The sequence below is a fragment of the Thermobia domestica genome, chromosome 16, assembly GCF_964235325.1.
Source record: "Thermobia domestica chromosome 16, izTheDome1.hap1.1, whole genome shotgun sequence".
Lineage (NCBI taxonomy): Eukaryota > Metazoa > Arthropoda > Insecta > Zygentoma > Lepismatidae > Thermobia > Thermobia domestica.
Window position 1 is genome coordinate 138,699,441 of NC_137469.1, and position 22,311 is coordinate 138,721,751.

General features: G+C 36.8%; 1 protein-coding gene across 5 annotated transcripts in view; it reads left to right on the forward strand.

The window, feature by feature from the left end:
• DNAlig4 (DNA ligase 4) overlaps nucleotides 1–22,311 on the forward strand; it is a 201,063-nt gene that overhangs the window by 93,602 nt on the left and 85,150 nt on the right. For all 5 annotated transcript variants that reach the window (XM_081743176.1, XM_081743173.1, XM_081743172.1 and 2 more), the window contains one exon: nucleotides 9,221–9,411. In XM_081743176.1, the coding sequence (XP_081599302.1) occupies nucleotides 9,221–9,411 (191 nt within the window). The remainder of the gene's footprint in view (nucleotides 1–9,220; nucleotides 9,412–22,311) is intronic.

Sequence of the window (22,311 nt, forward strand, 5' to 3'; positions counted from 1 at the left end):
GCCACGTAACCCAGCATGACGAAGCCTTCGCAGAGCTGTATGCTTTCTACCAGGAAAGAGAGAAACTTCCCTTAGCTGTCTAGACGTCCTTAGTGGGTCTAACCGGGCTTCGTTTACTAATGTCGCATCTTGGGCTTCGGTTGACACATGCGGACGACCAGGAGATCGTAAATTATCAGTCTGACCTGTAGCACCATATTTCCGAATCCATTGCCTTCCTGTAGAGGCCGGGACACCTACTCGCCTGCTAGCTGCAGTTGCAGAATAACCTTCCAACTCCCATAAAGTAATTACTGCTGTACGTCTATCCATAGTTACCAATGTTCTGTGCTGTGAGAAGGAAGCAATAGATAAAAGCTAGTACCTGACTAGTGTGATTGGTTACTTGCACGACACGCCTATTGTGGGAAACAGCGTTGCCAGATCTAGCATAATGATGCTAGATCTAGCATAATTTGCATGTCTCTAGCATCTAGCATCTTGCTTTTAGCGTCCTGCCCAAATCTAGCACAATTTCAGCAAGTTTATCAAAAAGCCGTAAAACCTGGAGATGAGAAAGAAGTTGGTCGTGGGAAGAAAAAGAACGGCAGAAATGTATCCTCTTCCATTGATTCATACAGTCGGTAAGCCATACAGGCAGTCTTATTTTCCGAAGTAAGTTCGAAACGTCTTTGGGCTTTTTTGTGGCTCCACCCAGGGTTTTCTAATCCTTTAACTCCGAGGCATGGGCGGAGCTATGGGGGCCATTCTCCCCCCAACTTTTTGACAACTTCACCATCTTTATTTCTGACTTCATGATCATATTTATTCCTGAAATGACAGCTCCGAGACCGACCAAAAATCTGCCCCCCCCCCCCCAGCAGACGATTCCCAACTCCCCTTATGCTGCGAAGTAATTTTCTTTCAAAATATGTAAACAAAAACTTTGCATTCATTTATACGATATATACGCCATTGAGTCTGGCAACGACTGCATTAATTTAGTTGAGTTAAAATTTTGGTGCGTGAAGTATTGAGTTCTATCCATGCATTCTTGCTCTCTGTGTATTTTAAGTTACGTTATCGTATCTCAACTTCGTTTTTTTAAACTCCTGAATTAGTAATTATGAGGATCTAGCATAATTTGACCGAATCTAGCATAAGTTCGATCAGGTTTTGGAATAATTCCGAGCTGTGAGTCTGGCAACGCTGGTGGGGAACGACTTGGTCAACGACTCGCGAAAGAAATCTGAAAATGGTGCGCCGTAATAATAATATCAAAAACAGTTTTTATAAAGGAATATTAATACATACGAAAAGCTGTTTAAAGAATGAATTGTTACACTGACTTTACACGTATAAAAACATATACCATATACCAAACAGATTGAGCGATATGATGATAGCTGTTTTGAGACAACCTCTTTCGAAGTCCAACTTCGGGTATCTTCGGAAAACAGTAAACTAAAGCTGCTGGTTCGAACCTCCAAAGCCAACCTTAGTAATCGGGAAACGATGTACAGATATGTTTTTCCTTCTGTTAAATATAATAAGACATGTTGAAATGGTATTAAGTGTAGAAAAAAGTAACATTGAAATACTTAATGATACAATATTTCGAGACTATGTATTCACACTCTCGTTTCGTCATTGTGATTTCCATACGGAAAAGAGCATTTACGTATGGGCTCAGTTATATTTCAGAAGCAGCTTCCGAAAAGAGGTCATGTTAGCTCAGTGGTGCACCCCTGAGAGTTTAAATCGTGAGTTCGATGCCCGTTCAGGTGAGATCCTTTTATGATATTCTACTTTCCTCAATGCATGAAAATTATGTAAAATAGTTACATTACAATTCATCAGTTGTATATATCAGTTGAATATATATATATTCATATCATCAGTTGTATATATCAGTTGAATATATATATTCATATCATTTCACGACATAAGTAATTCTTATCTTTAAAATATAACATCTGAGGTATTGACAGAACGTCGGTGTGTTATGTGTGAATATTGAATACAAATTTAAAAAAATAGTGTAATAGCAATAAATAAGTTATGTAATGTATTTATTTGCAGCTACTTTCATCGCAGATAACTTCTCAATATTCGCATTACAGCATTTAGGTAGAGCATATCGAAAATCGGATCGTGGTCCAAGACAAAAAACTAGCTAGCCCTAAACTGTCACGTAAGAAATTCGCGAATCGCAAAAGTAAAGTGAAGAGATTGAGAGCGGTAATTCCTTAATCGCTCTCTCTCAACTCTCTCTTATCTGCATTTATACACATAAAAGTGTATGTATGTATGTTCCAACATAACTCATGTATGCCTAGAGCAGGGTTTCTCAACCTGGGAGTCGCGGCCCCTAGGGGATCGCGAAGATAGGCGGAAGAGATAAATATAGTTAGAATCTAATATCAGAAATTATTTTTAAATATTATTTTTAATTTTGTTCTGATAGGCATACTTTTATTTTTTATACACACTGTAAAGGACAATAAAAAATAAGTCTACTGAACATTTTCAAAGGGTGTAGAATTCGTGTTACTATTCGGTTCAAAGTCTCTTGTCGTCGCGAATTCTGTCGAGAAATTTGAAGCTTAAAATATACAAAACGATAATCATGCCTGTTGTTCTGTATGGTTGCGAAACATGGTCGCTTACTTTGAGGAAAGAACATAGACTGAAAGTATTTGAGAACAAGATCCTTAGACGAATATTCGGACCCAAGAGGAACGGGAATGGGGAATGGCGGAAACTTCATAACGAGGAACTACATAATTTATACGGTTTACCCAACATTCTTAGGGTCGTCAAGTCTAGAAGGCTTAGGTGGGCAGGTCATGTAGCTAGAATGGAAGAAAGTAGAAACGCTTTCAAAATCTTGACTGAAAGACCAATCGGAAAACGACCATTAGGAAGACCTAGGCGCAGATGGGAGGACAATATTAAGATGGATCTCGCTGAGATACGAATATACAAAGTAGAAACTGGATCCAGTTGGCTAAGGATAGAAGTCAGTGTAGAGCTTTTGTGAACGCGGCATTGAACCTCCGGGTTCCATAGGCCATAGAGTTAGTTAGTTAGTAGAGTTGTTTAAAAATGAATTTAAATCAAAGAGGTATGATATAAAACTAATGAGAACTGTATATAGAAATACTAGAAAAATACACATGCAACAAAACCTGCACATTGAAATACAATTAAAATTAAAACCTAATGAGACACCTAAGCATGGTGTAATTTCACTAGTTCAGCAATGTCCGGTTCAATCTTCATGACGAACATTATCAAGTCATTTTCAACTGATAAGCGATTTCTTATCTTTGTTTTAATGTTTACCATTAAAAAAACACACTTTCGCACAAGTACGATATAGCAAATGGAATTATTACTTTTAAAGCAGCAATCCCCAGACCAGGATATTCTTCTCTCCTCATCAGGCAGAACTTGTCCAAGTCTTCGTTACAAAAAACCAGTTGCAAAGACTTGTCGCATAATCATTCTATTATTTGGTCAAGAAGTTGTGGGCTTAGATCGGATACGTTAATGGCCTCTTCAATGAAGGAGTTTAACATCCATCTTGAACCAGCACCTTCGTCGTTGGGAATATAGATATTACAGTTACTGTATCCACTGTCAGTGCCGGGAGCCGAAAAAAGGGGCCACACATTTCGGAGGAAGTGTGTTACTCATGTTAGGAAAGTGCATGTGCACATGTGTAAAATAGAAGGAAAAACGTAATAAAATGTGCTCAAAATTAAGGAAAGGTAGGGTTTATTTTGAAAATGTTATTGAGCTTCGTGCCAACCATGGTGGCGCTTCGTAGCTAGTCTGTCGACGTCACTCATATATACGGTGACATCGTACTATACTCTCGCCCCGGGCGCTGATTTTCCATGGCACTGTTCACTATAAAGAAAAAAATGGATTCTACTATTATAGAAATAGGTATGTTAAAAATCCCACACAAGCATATTATAAAACAAATTACAAAAGGGTCGCTGGCAAGAGCGTGTGATAAAAGGGGATCGTGATAGAAATTAGATTGAGAACCACTGGCATAGAGTAATTTTAACCACATTTCTTATAGTTTCGAAAAGAGTGCTGTCGGGTTACCTATGGTGAATGGGAGGGGGATACATATAAAAGATTGCTAGAAAATGATCGATATTAGATTCATAGTTTTCGGATTCGCTTAGATAAATAGTGAGACTTTCAATTTCGCTTAACTCCGATTAAGCTCTCATTAGTAGGGATGGGCACGAACGACTTTTCTTTGAAACTCGACTCGACTCGAAATAGACATCTTTGAGGTCTACTCTTGGACTCGGCGCGAAAAATATCTTCCAACTCGACTCGGATTAGAGTCAAGTCGAACCAAAACGAGCAAAATCCTGTGTGTAGTCCTACCTAGACAATACATAGACAATAATTATTCTATCATCAATTATACTACTATTACTACAAATAATAATAATAATAATAATAATAATAATAATAATAATAATAATAATAATAATAATAATAATAATAATAATAATAATTATTATTATTATTATTATTATTATTATTATTATTATTATTATTATTATTATTATTATGACAACACCGTGTACAAACATGAACAATAGATGGTTAGTAAAGGAATACTAAAAGCTAGTTGACTGCCGACGTCGGTAGTCATGAACTCTACAAGGCAAAGACATCGTTCATTACTCTAAGCTGTAAGCGTCGGTGAACTACAGATGGTCAACTATTGACCTCTCGCCAGAAATTGGTGGCCCCGCAGCGACGATCCGTGGTGGCCCAAGTTCCAATTTGAAAACTTTACTACCAGCAGCAGAGACGCGATGAAACGCCAACGAACCACAAAATTACTCTCCCAAAATATGTCAAAATGCCTATATGTGTGATTTGTTTATATTTAGGTGAATCAAAGAAACACAAAACAAATACCCGGGGTGGACGCAAACTATCAATATTACGATTACTAGGCACGTGTTCTTCTGACTTCCCCACGGAAACGATCATAAAAAGCTTGGTTGTTGAAGGATAAATCATTGACGTCTTAATTTAGCCAATCAGACAAACCCCTACATCTCAAGTTCTAGAAGGTGATACCGTGAACCGTTTCAGATTTATTGCTTCCTGGTGGAGTACTATCCATGAGCAAAATTTGAGCATAATAGCCGACATGCATCTTCGGTGCCTCTTATCTTTAGTACAATTTTAACCAGAGATGGTGTGGGTCAATGAAAATTTGATCCACGACCCACCATGACCCACTATCACCCACCACCCAAATGCTCCATTGGCCCACTCTGACCCATCAACCATCGTGATCCACTCTGACCCACCACCAACTATGAACCACTCTGAACCATTGTGACCAACTCCGACCTACCAAAACCCATCGACATCAACTCTGACCGATGGCCCACGTCCTCCTCTCCATTGGCTAAAGAGGTTACACTTGTCATAAAACAAGACTGTGAAATTATCACTTACCGGAGTTTGAATTTCTACCGTTAATGGCTCAAGCACCTCTCTGTTACAATACTGGTGGGTCTGACCTTTACGATATATAATGGCAAAGTGTTTCTCATCTTCCAAATTAAAATGAATTTAAATTTATCATATATAATTATTTCTTTGTTGCCTTACAGACACATTTCAGTAGAAAATAGGGTGAAATTTGAAAGTTTCAAATCAAGGAAAAGTAGACCAACGTAAAAAAAAAAAAAAAAAAAGAGAGAGAGAGAAACTAATTTTCTATATAATTAAGCATGCCGTACTAATTGAAAATGCCCATGTAATTAAGTTTAGAATACAAATTGTATGGCCATTTTTCTCTAACTTTATGGCTTGATTGCCTTATGCTCGGAACGCTCCATATATTAAACACCAGCTTCAGCAATTATAAATAGAAAGCAGTGGGTAGAAAATTCAAAAAGAACTTTAGTTTGCATTACTCAATTTGTTTCTCTACTAATATCAATCGTTTTCGATTATTTTTACAAATCAACCCACTACCAATTTCCAATATATAGAAAATGCACCCCCGTGCCCCCGCTCATAAAAGATAATTTTAAAAAATGCCAGGACATATTCTCTTTATTTTTAATAGAGTTATATGCTGAATTTCAGCTCTCAGTTGAACGGCTTGTGAGATACTAAATTTTTCGCAAAAATTCGGACTTCTACTCCCCCAAAAGATATGTATTATAATGAAAGTGACACGCGTATGATAACTTCCCAGTTGGGATTGGAGCCTGATTATATACCAAACGTCAATTCATTTGACTTTGCAATTTGACCGTGATGATTACGCAGACATAGTTACTTTCAATTTTTTATGATACATATCCTTATTTCATATGTTACAGATGATTCAAAAATATTTTTTCAAGCAGTTAGCTCCTCTAGAATCTCACAGGCTGCATCCCAAAATCCAACTCCTATTATCCTATGACAATCCAAAAGTTACTGAACTTTTTTTATTAGGAACAAATGACAAAAGAAAAATGGAGAGCTTGAAAGTAAAATGTAGAAAAGCTCGGTGCCCCCAATAACTATATATTTCTCCGCCCCTTCATCCCGAACTTAAAAATAAAACTTAATTCGAATATGGTAAATTAGTGAATTTATTACAGTTAAATTCCACTCAATACATGCTACAGCTACAACTATGTAACAAAAAATAACAACTGTGAAACATGTTCTGAATTACTTACTATTAGATTTCTTACGCTATTATTAAACATATTAGAATAGTAAAAGAGGATTGTTCGTGAAATAGTATATTTGCTCTTGATTTATAACTTTTTCATACGGAAAAAAATAAAATATTATTCAAGTTTTAAACTTTGCACTCTGCAGATATGTTGCCCTCTAGGCAATGGGACTAATCTGAAATGTGGACTAATGTGGACTAATGGGAAATGCTGCACTGTTAGCGGCGCTGAAAACTTACGATTCGATTCTAATATCGAATGATTTCGGTATCTTTATGTCGCTACGTAACCACCCTGGGTGCTAATGGGAGCTTAATTGGACTTGAATTGAAAGTAGAACTATTTACCTAAGCGACGACGAAACTATGGATTCGATACTAATATCGACCTGTTTCTAGCATTTTTGATATGTATCCCGACAGTACTCTTTTTCCAGACTGTAAGAAATATAGTTAAAATTGCTCTAGATATATCAGAATTATGTTGAAATACACACATAAATCCACTTTTATATTCTGTATAAATAGAGAGTGAGCGAGCGAGCGAGCGAGAGAGGGCGACTCAAGGCATCACCACTTCCACATTGCAAAAGCATATATCAGGAATTAAATTGAAAATCTATGTAAAGACTTTCTGCTGTGGCATGCTTCATAAGGACAATTCCAGTCTGCTCACGTGACCTTTGGGATTCATGAATTTTTTTGCGAGCGTTCCGACTTTGGATTCTCTGTTTATACCTTCTGTTTATGCATCGAATAACTTTTCAAGAACATAAATGACATTCTGTATTATGAATGTTGAGAATTACCCTCTATATGACAAATAGCTGCAAATAAATACACTACATAATTTATTTATTGCTATTGAACGAGTTTCTTAACTTGTATTTACATCCTCATATATAATACCGACCTACTGTGGAAATTATCTCAGATGTTATATTTTAAACATAGTAATTACTATGTTCTGCAATGATTATGTTATATATACAGAACTTATGTATTTTAATGTAATTATTTTATATAATTTTTCATGCATTGCGGAAAATATAATTTAAAAAAAAAGGATTAACCTAAACGGGATTCGAACTCTTAACCTTATGATTTGAAATCCGATAGCTTACCAATGAGCTAGCACAAGGACTTCTAGAACTATGCTTCTAGCGATGTATAACGGATCTCAAGATAATTATGACATTCATATCCATTACAAACGCTGTTTCTGTTCTACTTTGACTTTTATTTTAGTACTCAGGCGATAATTATGTTCTATTTCTTAACTTTGAGCATTCTTTTACATATGGAAAGATTCTTTAACGTATTTAAATGTTCCATTACGTATGGAGAGCTAAATGACAAACAAGCATGTGCTGACATTAAAAAAAAAGGTTTCGAAATATTGTATCATAAGTATTTCAATCAATGTTGCTGTTTTATACACTTGGTAACAAGTCTTATTATATTTAAAAGAAGAAAAAACATCTGGAAACTTTTTCCCGATTGCAAAGGCTGGCTTGGAGGTTCGAACCTGGCTTACTTTTTCCCGAAGATACCCGAAGCTGGACTTAGAAAATTATTGCCTCAAAACACCAGTAAAGAATGCGCTCAACCTTTTTGAGACAAGGTGTACATATTATTCTAACTAGAGTTGCCTTTAAATTCTGCACACTATAGTGCTAAGTTTGGAATACATAAAGCACACCCTTCCTTTAATAACAGTAGCTGCCAAAATCCTTATAGATACCCAAAAGGAACTTTTGTTTCTTTTCACACATCTTTTCCATTTGGAGACCTTTCTTACTTTTACATTTGGGGGGGGGGTCTTATTTTAATACAGAACCAACGACTGAATTGCATAGGCAATGTATTTCTGTTGCTGACTATGCCTCATAATTTGCAATAATCGTGCCTGTTAATTTCTTCGAATTTCCTCTCGCTCGAGAGTAACCGTTCCTATCTGTATTGTAGATTTGTATCAAGGGATTTGCTAGAACCAGTGTTTCTTCCTTAATTGCCTCGAAGGAATGCATTCGCATCTGTGGTTAAAATCATCATGATGATGATTTTGACTGTTCAGCTTTTCTGTCAACAGGAAGTTTAACATTTAATTTACTTCTTCATTTAGAAGGAAAGAGAAGGAGAGCGCTAGAAATAAGAACTAATATATATATATCACAGTTATGTGTATCTTACAAAACTAATCACTGAACAATACAAACCGATTTTCTATTATAAAACTAATATCGTGAAACACTTTCGCCAGCTAAACACTTTGGCTTCATCCGATGCTGTGTCTGATAAATGAAGCCAAAGTTTTAGTTGGCGAAACTGTTACACAATATTAGTTTTATTATAAAAATCAATTCGATTTGGTCACGGATTAATTTATTATTTAATTATAGTATATAATAGGCAGGGCTGAGAATATTTCTATTTTGATCTACAAAGTACCTTGAACATTCTAAAATAAAATATACAATTAAGTTATATTCGTTTTAGGAGAAGATCCAAATGAGTTTCACTCTGTTTGTCGTGTGGGTTCAGGATATACGCTTGAGGAATTGGGAGAACTTGTTGGGAAACTGAATCCTCATTGGAAGCCAGTAAAAAAAGGATGTCCACCAGGTTTAGTTTGGACTAAAGAGAAACCAGATTTGTGGATCGCTCCGGAAAGTTCCTTCATAGTAGAAGTAAGTACTTTTATTTCCCTAGAAGATAGTACTAATGATGAGGCAACACCTGCAGGGCGCCCATCGGGGAAGGGGGGGGGGTAAGGTGGGGCGCTCGCCCCCTAGAGGAAATTGTACTTTAGAATATCGAAAATCCAATAGAATTTTTACATTAGTTACAGCAAAATTTGAAACTATTTTTGAAACGTCGCTTATACTTGCCTCCCCTTGGAAACCACAACACGGGCGCTCTTGATCACCTATAACTGCAATATGTTGTTCAGTGACCAATCTTCGAATCATGGTCCGAAATTACAGAGCAATATACATGGTTAGTAAAAACAATATGGAGACTTTCCTCAATGCTGAACAACTACAATAACTACTACTTCTATTATAACAAACTATTATTACTTTTCTGACTAGTGCGACAATTATGATCACGTTCCATCTTACTATTTGAACCTTGTTAGTACCTGTCTCTATACACAATGTTTAGTATGATTGTTGGTGAGGTTGTTGGGGATCATAAGGTATCAAAGAAATTTCTCGTACATCAAATGTCCCTGTAAAGTTTTCAAAAATTTTATCATCGCTTCAATGTACGTATTTGTCAACGTGTAGCAGACTGTTCATTGCTAGTCACCTTCATCTGGTGAGGATAGTAACTGATAAATATACGAGGTAATCAGTTCTACACTTGTATTCACCCTTGTGATATACACCTCCAACTTCATACAAGTCAATGTAAAAGAAATCCAAAAGAAAGGTATGAGGGTGTAATGACCGGGAAATATGGTTCCCATGGCTAATCTGCTGGTTAGGTACATCTTCAGACTATTCGGATAAGTTATGTTGCTGGAAAATATAGGTGTGCTCTTCCTGTCAAACTCAGAAAATACAGAAATAAATAGCATATCACAGCACTTTCACTAAAAACTTGTTGGGAAACTAGTTTCCGAGATTATACCAAATACGATAAGTGATTTTTCGTGTTCGACTTACTGCTAACATGTGCATTTCCTTGTATGCAACCTGAAACACAGAAAGTATAAGTTCATCAACCTGTATCATAGTGTGTTAGCATCAAGTGTAAAAGTGTGATACAAACTATCATATACGTGTACATCCATTCATTTATTCATTTTTATTCGTACATAATCGGTAAGAGATCTGTACATAGGAATTGTTATTAATAATGAGATATTTGAGTATATATTTTAATAATTTTATTTAGTTTCATTTAAATATTCATGAACATTGTAATACACTTTGTTACTCAGAAATTTCAACTTTTTTTGTGTGTGTGTGTGGGGGGGGGGGGGGTTTCAATAACTTTCAAGTAAGTCAGCAGGTTATTGTACAGTTTAGTGGATATAGGTTTGATACTATGGGTATATGTTGTTCTTTTGTCATATGTCGTATGAATGTACATCATTTACATGAATAAAAATGTTTTCATTCCTTTTAACATATACATATAGTAATTTTGCGTATATATACAAACAATGGACAGTTAAAATTTTATTTGACCGAAAGGCACTCCTACAGGAAGCTCTTACTGAAAGATTAAAAGTGATTTATATTACTTCTTCTGTAGCGAAAAACAGTAGCACTAACCAGGGATGATATCGAAACTGCACCTTGAATTGGGAGACATTCTATTTATTTCCTGATAGGACATCTCAATCAAGTTCCAAAACAAGTGTTCGTTTCTTGCCCGGAGGTGACCCTGCCTTTGCAGGGGCTAAAATATATAGAACATTTTGACCTATTTTCTATAGCAGGTGTACATAAAGTACGTTGCTACCCCTAAAAGTTGAAACCTATGCTAAAACGCCAAAACACCTGTTTCATCATTGTAAAAGCATAATTTAACGAAGTGAAAATATTTGCCCCAGGGTCTCCACAGGGTCCCAGGTGGGGTCCGACTCAAAATTTGCAATTGAAAAGAGGGGTAAGTAGCATATCGTTTGAAAGCTAGTGTCAAAAGAAAAACGATAACAGAAGTCTCACAGCTCTAATCAAACTCTGTGCGAAATGGCGGAAGTTTCAAAATTTGAAAACAGCCTGCAGCTAACAGTGCGTGGCCACCACTAAAATTCCAAAACAGTGAAACAGGTGTCAAAATTCTAAAACACGTGTTTCATTATGTGAAAAGTGCTATTTAACGATATGATGATGTTTACCCCAGGGTCCCCGCAGGGTCCCAGGTGGGGTCTAACTCAAAATTGGCAATTGAAAAGAGGGGTAAGTAGCATATCGTTGAAAGCTAGTGTTAAAAGGAAAACGATAACAGAAGTCTCACAGCTCTAATCAAACTCTGTGCGAAATGGCGAAAGATTCAAAATTTGAAAACAGTCTGCAGCTAACAGTGAATGGCCATCACTAGAATTCCAAAACTGTGATACAGATGTAAAAATTCTAAAGCATGTGTTACAGTATTTAAAATGTGCAATTTATCTAAATGAAAATGTTCGCCCCAGGGCCCTCGTAGGGTCTCACGCGGAGTCTACCTCGATGTTTTCATTGGGAAAGGCTTCAAAAAGTATGTCGTTTATAAGCTATCGCTCTTCAACTTTCCGACGACCCGTCTGGTAGAAGCAGTCTAAAAGATACGGCTCCGTCGAATGTTGTTTGCTGAAGCTTGGCTTTTGTTCTGGTCTATGTTTGAGAGCCACGTAAGTCACACGCCACGGTCGTAGCAACGTGGTAGCTGCCAGAACTGTATCTTTGTTATGCAGGTATGAGGGCCATATGCATGACGATCAATCTACGGCATGATATTGAGGCTTGAGTGTCTCGTGGAGGGGTGCGGCCATGCTATTATTCATGAAGAAGTGATAAAGGCACAGTGGTTGGAGACACCAACTGCACTGAATAAAACTCTTCTTCATGCAGTGTTCGTCGTCCAGAATCGAACATGTCGAGAAAGCTGGATCTTTTGTGTGAAACTGAAAGACAAGTCTCTCACTGACTGGTAACTAAAATCGTCAGGAAGGTCGATCCGCCGAAAGCGTACTTGATCATATCTTGGAATCTGGGTGATTCCAACTGATTTCGTGTTACCCCAATAAAGTGGGCACTGGAATACTGATTTGTCATGTCTAGCTTGTCTCTAAGTCCTTCATTCCGAACATGCTTGTGGGCACGCTTCACCATCATTTTTCTATAAATAATATATACCACATCGAATGGCTGTCCATAGGAAGTACAGCCTGGAGTGATTGTTCCTGGATGTAAGTCAGGACACTCTTGATACAAGTCCGGATCTCTCATGATGGCTGCGTCGTCCTTCAACAAAAGACACGGAGTTCCAACGTCCCGAACAAGATGTGACAGGTATTCCTTTTATATTGCCTTTGTCATCTTTCCTGACTTGATGGCTCTGATTATGACTCCAGGGATCTGAAGGATTTTACATTGGACCCTTGATCCAAATTTCCGGATGGTTCGCGGAGAACAATGACAGTCAGACCCACGAGCTTTTCTGATGCCGAAATCGCTTCCTGGACTGTGAAGAATGTGTCACTTTTGATTCGCATCTTACTTGAGTTTGGACGTTTTTTTACTCCACGTTGAGTTAGAGTTCGTGGTGTTAGTAATTCATAATTGAATCCACTTTGATCAAGATTCACAATTTTATCAAGGTTGTAGTTATCCTCTTCAATCTCCCACCTGATTTGTTGAATGTAGCTGTCGAATTCGTTTAAACGTTCCAGTGCTTTTGTTCTGGCTGCCATTGTCATGACTTTTGTGATTTTCCTGGAACCCCAGTTCATTTCTCTCAATAGTCGGCGGATCCAGAATCGGGATGCCTTTAAACTAGTAACCCCTAGCTTTCGCGATTGTTCCAAGGCTTCCACGGCAATGCCTTCTTCAGTGATCCTGAAAAAATTTGGAGCAGCGCGTTGATTTTTGCACCATGTTTTGACAGATTCTCGGAGTACTGCTAGCTTGGTCCGCTTGGATGCCTTGTCCAGGATTAGTTTCATCCGAATGATGTCACTTGTACAGATGTCAATTCTTGCTACACGTTTCGCATCCTTGAGTTTACGACCACTGGATGCGTTGTTATAAGCTGCTACAGTATCCCTCAATTTCGTTTCACTCCATGATCTCCAAAATGCGGTTTCCTGAAAAGGATTTGGGTCCAGGTAGTCGTAATCAGGATCGCCTTCGGTACCCGAAGCAGTTCCTTGTTGACTTGATGTCGTGTCCAAGGGCTGGAATTGAGTATTATCTTCGAACGTAACATAATCGTCTACGGTCATTGTAACGTCCTGGAGAACAGAGTTTGTCACCATCAACTTGATGAGCTTGTGAACCTTCTTTGCAATCTAGAGAATCAATTTTCTAGATGTAAGTCAACGTTATTGCAAATTGACTAATACAACTTTTCATTCAAGCTCATCACAGGCTATAAGTGAGGGTTGCTGGCTTTCTAAATTCGTCATTGCAAACGTTCAATGTATAGAAATGAAAACGTATGTCCTGGAGTCCCTATATGCGGGCAGCGGTCAAACTATACATTTTCAAATGGGTTAAATAGTATTTTCTTTCAAAGTTTCTAAAAACAGACAGCATATGGAACCCATCTTTCGTCTCTACGCCAATCCTGTGCAAAATGGTGGGGTGTTTACACTACGTCTATGTACAAATTAAACATAACTTTCTTAGAAGGCTGTCTAATTCTTTATTATAAATTAACGAGAAATGTTACAGTTTAGGAAGTATATCACTTCCTTCTTCAGACTACTATTCCAACTGAATTCATAGATAACATAACATAATTTGTTATCTCTACCAATCAAGAATCATTTCTTTTTTCCTCAATCTTCAATCAATATTCAGGTAGAAAATTTAGTATTCAATATTAGGTAGAAAATTTCAATGTTTAGATATTTAATTAGTATTTAATTTAGTTAATAGATGTTAAAAGAAATATAAAGATTAATTAACAATGTATTATTAAAAATGATTCTTGATTGGTAGAGATAACAAATTATGTTATGTTATCTATGAATTCAGTTGGAATAGTAGTCTGAAGAAGGAAGTGATATACTTCCGAAACTGTAACATTTCTCGTTAATTTATAATAAAGAATTAGACAGCCTTGTAAGAAAGTTATGTTTAATTTGTGTTTAAGATGGACACAAGGCCTTTTTATAAAAATATCTACGTCTACGTGCTGAATCTTTAAGTTCATGACCACCTCTTACACCAAAAGCTTTGAAACAAATGTCGAACTATGTGGTTCTTCACATCAAAACGACACTTGTAAATGCAAAACAGCCTTGTAAATGCGAGGTTTCTAGATCGCTTCTACCAGACGGGCTGGCGGTAAGTTGTAGCGGGATAGCTTTCAAACGATATGCTACGTGCCCCTCTTTTCAATTGCAAATTTTGAGTTGGACCGTGCGGGGACCCTGGGGTAAACATTGTCATTTCGATAAATAGCACTTTTCAAATAATGAAACACGTGTTTTAGAATTTTGACACCTGTTTCACTGTTTTGGAATTCTAGTGATGGTCATGCACTGTTTTCAAATTTTGAATCTTCCGGTGTCATGAGGAAAACTCAGTAAAAGAAAATTAATTTAGACGGCCCATGCTCTAGTGAAGAATTCTATAAAAATAATCGATGTAAAATATAGTGTAATTATGTAATAAAATAATTAAAAATAATGTAATTTAATAAAATGTAAAATATAATTGAAATACACTATTCGTAAATTTTTGATATCTTGTTGCCTGATCTATTATGTAAATAAAAAAGTTACTTCTTCATCGTGCATTTCAGATATTATTATTCGATTAGAATTGAAGATACTTTTATATAGATTAAAATCTTCCTCGTGCTTTTTTTCAATAGATGCATTCATGTTTATCTTTTTAAAAAATGCACAGTCCAAAATGTATTTCTTGCCTTCTTTGTTTATTTCGTTCTTTCTATATAGAGAACAGGGAGATGAACAAACATTGACCAACTGGCCTGCACATATGGTTCGCTCCTTCTTAACGGAAGAAGAAAGATATTCTGTTGAAGTGTCAAATAACAAACCAACACGAAGGACTCGCAGCTTCCAGGCTACTTTTTTCTTCGCCAAAACATTTAAAACATTCCATTCCTTACTCAAGTAACGGAGATCAGCTTTTACTCACCCCCTCCTATTTTAGCTGAGAGCTGTCATGGAGTTCGAATTTTTTGGCAACATCGGATTTCGGAAAAAATATCTGTTTCACTACCATGTAATGGGCGGAGAAGGGTAATAGGTCAATTTTCTGGACCTCACCCTAGGCCGTCATGAAATTTTCAAAAGTCTATGCTACTTGCCCCTCTTTTGAATTGCCAATTTTGAGTTGGGTCTCACCTGGGGCCTGCGGGGACCCTGGGGTAAACATCATCATATCGATAAATAGCATTTCTATATTATCGATCATATCGATAGATAATGAAACAGTGTTTTAGAATTTTGACACCTGTTTCACCGTTTTGGAATTTTAGTGGTGGTCATGCACTGTTACCTGCAGGCTGTTTTCAAATTTTGAATCTTCCGCCATTTCGCACATAGTTTGATTAGAGCTGTGAGACTTCTGTTATCGTTTTTCTTTTAACACTAGCTTTCAAACGATATGCTACTTGTCCCTCTTTTCAATTGCAAATTTTGAGTTGGACCCCACCTGGGACCCTGTGGAGACCCTGGGGCAAATATTTTCACTTCGTTAAATTATGCTTTTACAATGATGAAACAGGTGTTTTGGCGTTTTAGCATAGGTTTCAACTTTTAGGGCTAGCAACGTACTTTATGTATTATCTGTCAGGAAAGTAAATGTACACCTATTTTTCGAGTCTGGCATTCCTGCGCTTCCATCCGTGGAGAGTATGAGAATTAAATCAATCAAATGTTTACTGAGGGGCAAAAAGAAAAGTTTAATCTGAATAAGACATTGCAGAGGGGCACAAGCTGTGAATACGAATAGTGCATAGTGTAAATAAAGGACGACACCGAAAGAGAAAGCCAGAAACAGCTGTTAAACTTAGAAAAAAGAGTAAAAATTGTCGAAGTGGGAACATAAAACACAAATACAACAAATACGCCGACAACTAACCATTCATCATGCCATGATCTTAGTGTAGTGGTTAAGGTGCTGGCTTAAAAATTCAAAGGTCACCAGTTCCAATCTCCATCAAGGACATTTTTAAAAATTTTTGTTAATAATACATACAGCTTATAAGAGGGTAAAGAGGTCGTATTTAGTTTTTCGTAGCAATTATTTTTGGTAATGTTTAGTACTGATAATACTTTTTGTCTTTGCGTATTGCTTTTATTCTTTTCTTCATTTCGAAAGAGAAGAATATCCGAACAAATGCCACCAAAATTTCTCTTATTTTGAATGTAAACGCCATTTGCAATTAGTGAAGAATAAAAATTGAACGTTCCGAAGTAGCTGCAAAAAGTAAAAAGAAAAACATGGAAGTGGACCATACTCATGGTTACTAAAAATACAATTTCTACAGGCCTTACACCTCCCGACCCCGTTTCTACGTTAGCAACTAAGAGGCTTGTGTTTAGGTTAGGCTGGTCAATACGTTTTGCAAAGGGGCCCGGGTTAGCTCTGACACACCACAGGTGCGAGAAGGGAGCAGAATACTTTTTCTCTCTCCCTCTGTGTGTCTATTTATCTATCTATGTATATATATATATATATATATATATATATATATATATATATATATAATGCTATTTGTGAATGCCATAACCACCCTAATTTTCAGCTGATTCAGACGAAACTTGGCACAAACATTAATTTTTGAAATATCTTGATGAGTTCGTTAACCAGAATTTTTTTGCAGGAGAGGGCTATTTTCCTATCGGAGCAAGATGTTTATTAGTGATGATATGGAAAGTGAAGTAACTTGTGAAACGTGTTATTTGAAAGAATAATATAATAAATGTGCTTTCCCCTAACACAGAGAATTGTAAATCATGTATTTCGAGTTCGGGAGCGTGAATGGCGAGAAGTGTTATTTGATTTGCTTTTTAGTAACACATTGCATTGCAAATAAAGGTAGGCAACATTAGTGGTAAGTAAAATAATAATAATAATAATAATAATAATAATAATAATAATAATAGGTGTTGTTTGTGGCAAGGCAATATCTTCCTCAATTCTTCTTCAAACGTAATGATTGTAACGCCATTATCTCCCTTACAAACAAAATATTAGCAATTTATATCGAGAGAACGGGAAATTGTAGTGATGGGAGCAACGTTGGACAGTATGCACTCATAGTACTCAGAAAAATAAGCGATTTCAATGCAAAATGAACGAAGAGTCATTGCCATGGGTAGTCATGGGGCCACGGCAGAGCCCTCTTTAGGCAAAATGTCGATAACTTATATCAAGAGAACAGGAGGTGATGGTGGGATGGGACCAACGTTGGACACCGTGGACCCATAAGGCGAATCGAAAAAATTAGGGGGCGGCGCCAGCCAGCCTTACTTATTTCCACATAATAATATTAAATTATATTGTCGAAATACACACATGAGTTAGCTATTAATATTTCATATTATTATTATTATTATCATTATTATTATTATTATTATTATTATTATTATTATTATTATTATTATTATCGATAGTGTATTTTCATTACGTGTGCATGTTTGACATGAAACCAAAGAGAAGATCCATCATTCGTAGAAAGAATAAGAATAGTCACTTACTTTAACTGTGAGCGACAGCGAAAAATACGAAAAAAAGTGATTACGTGTAGCGAAAAGGAACAATACTTTCTATCAAATGGATAAAAAATCAACCCGAGATAGATTCAAACTCACATGGACGGCGCGAAAAGCCAGTGTTTTGTCCACTTTTTTTTTTTTACTGACGCCGAACGTGTTTCAGTAACTTACTTATTGATAATTTTACTTGCTTCACTCGTTTAACTTGCTTTCTCTAATAACCTATAACGACAGGACACGAACACAGAAACATCGAGATCAGTTAAAAATCATAGATGCTCTCCCGCCGGGAATCGAACCGGGTACACCATACACCACAGACGCGCGTGCTAACCACTAGACCATCGGGGAGGGCACCGCTCACTTCCTGTGTCGTTAGGGATTACGACCACTGTATTGACAGCTATCACTTCTGTGGGTTGTATACTATGATCACATGTTTCATCTTTGCTGGAAGAGTTAAACCTACTTTCTATGTAATACATGAGGTATTTAGACCAACATGCTCTTCATATAATGTAATAAAAGGGTCATGCTGGGAATAAGAAAAAGAACATTCCTTGGACAAAGCGGAAATTATTGGCATCAGAAATATTTATCTACGAGGCATGCGCAGTAGTATATTTCAGAATAGTTACTGTTTAGTTCAGTAAACGAAGAAAGGGGTATAAAAAAGCAAATATGTCGCGTCAACGAGATCGACCAAAGTTGAAAGGGGCGGAAGCAGATGTGTAGTAATACAACAACTTGGTTAAATTGATAATTGGTTCTTTATTCTCTAGTAGATCGTATCACAACTTTACGGGAGAGCAGAGAAAGACACTAACGCTATCATATAGTAAGCGTTAGGAACACGATCATAATAGACACAAATGGATGTAACTGTGAGTACTACAACTTGGATTTAACGAAAGCCGTTTAGATATTCAGTGGTTTGCAGGGTTGTATAAGACACAAAAAGATAAGACACAATACAATTCTTCATACCTCAGCTTCCAGTAGCTAGATACATTCAATTTCTGGTTAGATACTGAAACTGCAATCGGATTTTGATACATGATGTATTGCAGGATACAAAATGCTTTGCATTACTTGTTTGTTTGTAGACAACTACTAGCTTAGTGTTCTGAAAGGTTGTGTATAAACTAGGGATAGCCAATTCCGGAATCCCAAAAGTAAAACCGGACAAATTCCGGAATTCGGAAAATTCCGATTTTGGAATAATTCCGGAATTCGGAAAAATCTGGAATTTAGAAATCTCTAATTTCGTTAACATTCCGGAATTCGAAAAAATCCGCATTTTTTCGAAATCCGGAGTTTTTCTCAATTCCGGAATTTTCTAAATTCCGGATTCTTCCCGAGTTCCGGAATTCTTCTGAGTTAGGGAGTTTAACTGAATTCCATAATTTTCCGAAATCCGGAAAGTGAAAGTTCCGCTTCCGAAAAATGAATTTATTTTGGTTAATATAAATCATGGTGGAAATAAGTCTTTGACCAGGTAATGGCGACTGCTTTGAAAGAAAAGGAGAATATGAGAATTCAATCTGTCATATTTTTAGTTTCGTGTGGAGAAAAAAACAAACTTGTGAACCAGCGGTTTAAGGACAACTCAAGTTATTAATGTAAACTTTGCTAAAATCATAAAAGAATCACGAAAGACATTTTGAATCGAAGAAATATAACATACAAGTTTGCAAGCGGAAACAAAGAAACCTAACGTAACCAGACCAAAAACGAATTGTTTACCGCGTAGCGATCGCGGTTCAGTGTTCGAGGTGCTTGTGCGAAAGCACGTTGGAATTTTTTTTTTTTACTTTAGGATTTTTGATGGCGATTGATCAGCGACAACATACGTTTTATTATATTCAGATATTTAAAAAATACTTGGAGTTTTTAAATACTTGGATGTTTCAATACTTGAACTATCAAATCTTCAGGAATAATAATAAACTAATATTAATAAATGTTATCTCGTAGAAGATTGAAAGCTAGGAGCTAATTATCGCTCAGGTCATACCATTACAAGCAGAAACGTGACATTTGGAAAGAATATTTCGGTTTGGTTTAATGTTGCTCACGAGAAGAGGAATTTCTCATCTTGTTTCTAAAACAAATAAAATAACATGAGAATTAACATTTTACATTCGAGACGGGTCAAAAATTTTTTGTCTCTCTTCGGAGATGAGAATCGAGACGAGACGAAAAGTATCGTAAACATTTCCCGTCTTGTCTCGATTCTCGAAATAGTGTATGTCCATTCTTTAACTAACAATTGCTCTGTAGACCGAATCTCATAGGCTGTTTCGTTACATTGTATTTCAGAGCTCATTGAATTATGCTCTGTGTAGGTATTTTGTAGCAAAGCTTTTATATTTACCTCTGCATATCCTAAAAATTAGTTTATTATATGCCTTACTGTTGCGTGATATTCAGTTATATTTATTACAGTTATTTTCCTTAAAACATACAGTAGAATACTTTGTACATGAAACTTCAATGGAACGTTCTAGTTTAAAATGTTGGTAGTTGCAGAGGTGTGTCTTGAAGGTACGGAACCCTTTCCCCGAAATCTCTACTTTTAAGTAAGTTTTGCCAAATTTCAGAGCAAGTTTAAAACTTTTATTATTATTATTATTATTATTATTATTATTATTATTATTATTATTATTATTATTATTATTATTATTATTATTATTTTATTATAATTATATCAACACCATGTATAATCTTTAAAAGATATACGGTTTGTATCTGAATAGTAAAAGCTAATTGTCGCTCTCGGTCGTCGAAAAGTCTTCAGGAGGGAAGGACATCGGTCACGTTCTGGTTTGAGTTCCGAAGGGGCAAGTATTCGGGCTCGAGCCAAAAATTGTTAAAAGTTATAGGCTTCAGCCAAACATGTTCAAAACAGCTAGGACCGGGTTTAGGCTTCTGAACGGTTCGAGCGGCTCGGCTTACAGCTCATTCACTATCGAACCGAAGCGAGAAGTGAGCCGAGCCAACAGCTCACCCAACCGAGCCGATTTGAGCCATCGGCTTAGTTGAGCTGAGTCGAAACGTGCCGATGGACTAGTTTCAACTTAGCTGGCTCGGACCGGTTCACATGAGCCGAGTAGGTGACTCATCCCAACCGAGAAAGCTCGAGCCATCGGTTCAATTGAGCTGAGTCGATGGCTCGTTCCAACTGAGCCGGCTCGGGTCATCGGCTTATCCCAACCGAGCCGACTCGAGCTGTTCGCTCAGTTGATATGAGCCGAGCCTGTTGATATCACTACCCGAGTTGGTCTTCTGCTTGGGCTAAGAATTCGATCGTGCAGTTCTCAGCCTTGATTTTAAGAACTAGAGTACATAATTATATTGGTGATTACGACATTTGAGGCTGTCTCGTAATAATAATAAAAAAACTCTTGTCTTTTCGTTATCTAGACGAGACGAGATACACTAAAATTGCCCCACGAGATGCACTAAAATTACGAGACGAGACACACCCCTGTCGTGAGCAACACTAAAAGTTTTCCACATTACTGCTTACATTTCTCATGGCTTTAGCTTTACAGTCTAATCAGGCCACTATTTCAAAACGAGTTAAAACGAGCTGAACGAGCGAGCGAGTCATTATCAAATTAGACTCAACTCGAAACTCGACCTCGAAAACAGCGACTTGGCTCGGAACTCAACTCAAGAAAATTACCTTTGACTCGACTCGAATTGAACTCGAGTCGAGTCGAATTTTGGCTGGACACGTGCTCATCCCTATTCGTATTTGTATTTTATGTTTCCACTTCAACAATTTCTACTCTTTTTTCTCCGTTTACCTGCTGTTTCTGGATTTCTCTTTCTTTGTCGTCCTTTATTTACACCATGCACTATTCTTATTCCCAGCTTGTGACCCGCTTCAATGTCTCATTCAGTTTAGGCTTTTCTCCTTACCTTGACTACACATGTGATTGATTTATTTCTTACTTTCCGCGCAGGACCGATGAAAATTTATTATTATTATTATTATTATTATTATTATTATACTATTGAACTTGCACGGCGAAATTCCTGTATAATACGATATCATTTATGTAATTTTACTCTATTGTATGTTATTTAATTTATTAATGGGCATTAAATTGTCTCCGGATTAACGAATAAATTAACTACGGCATGCACTTTGGTGGAA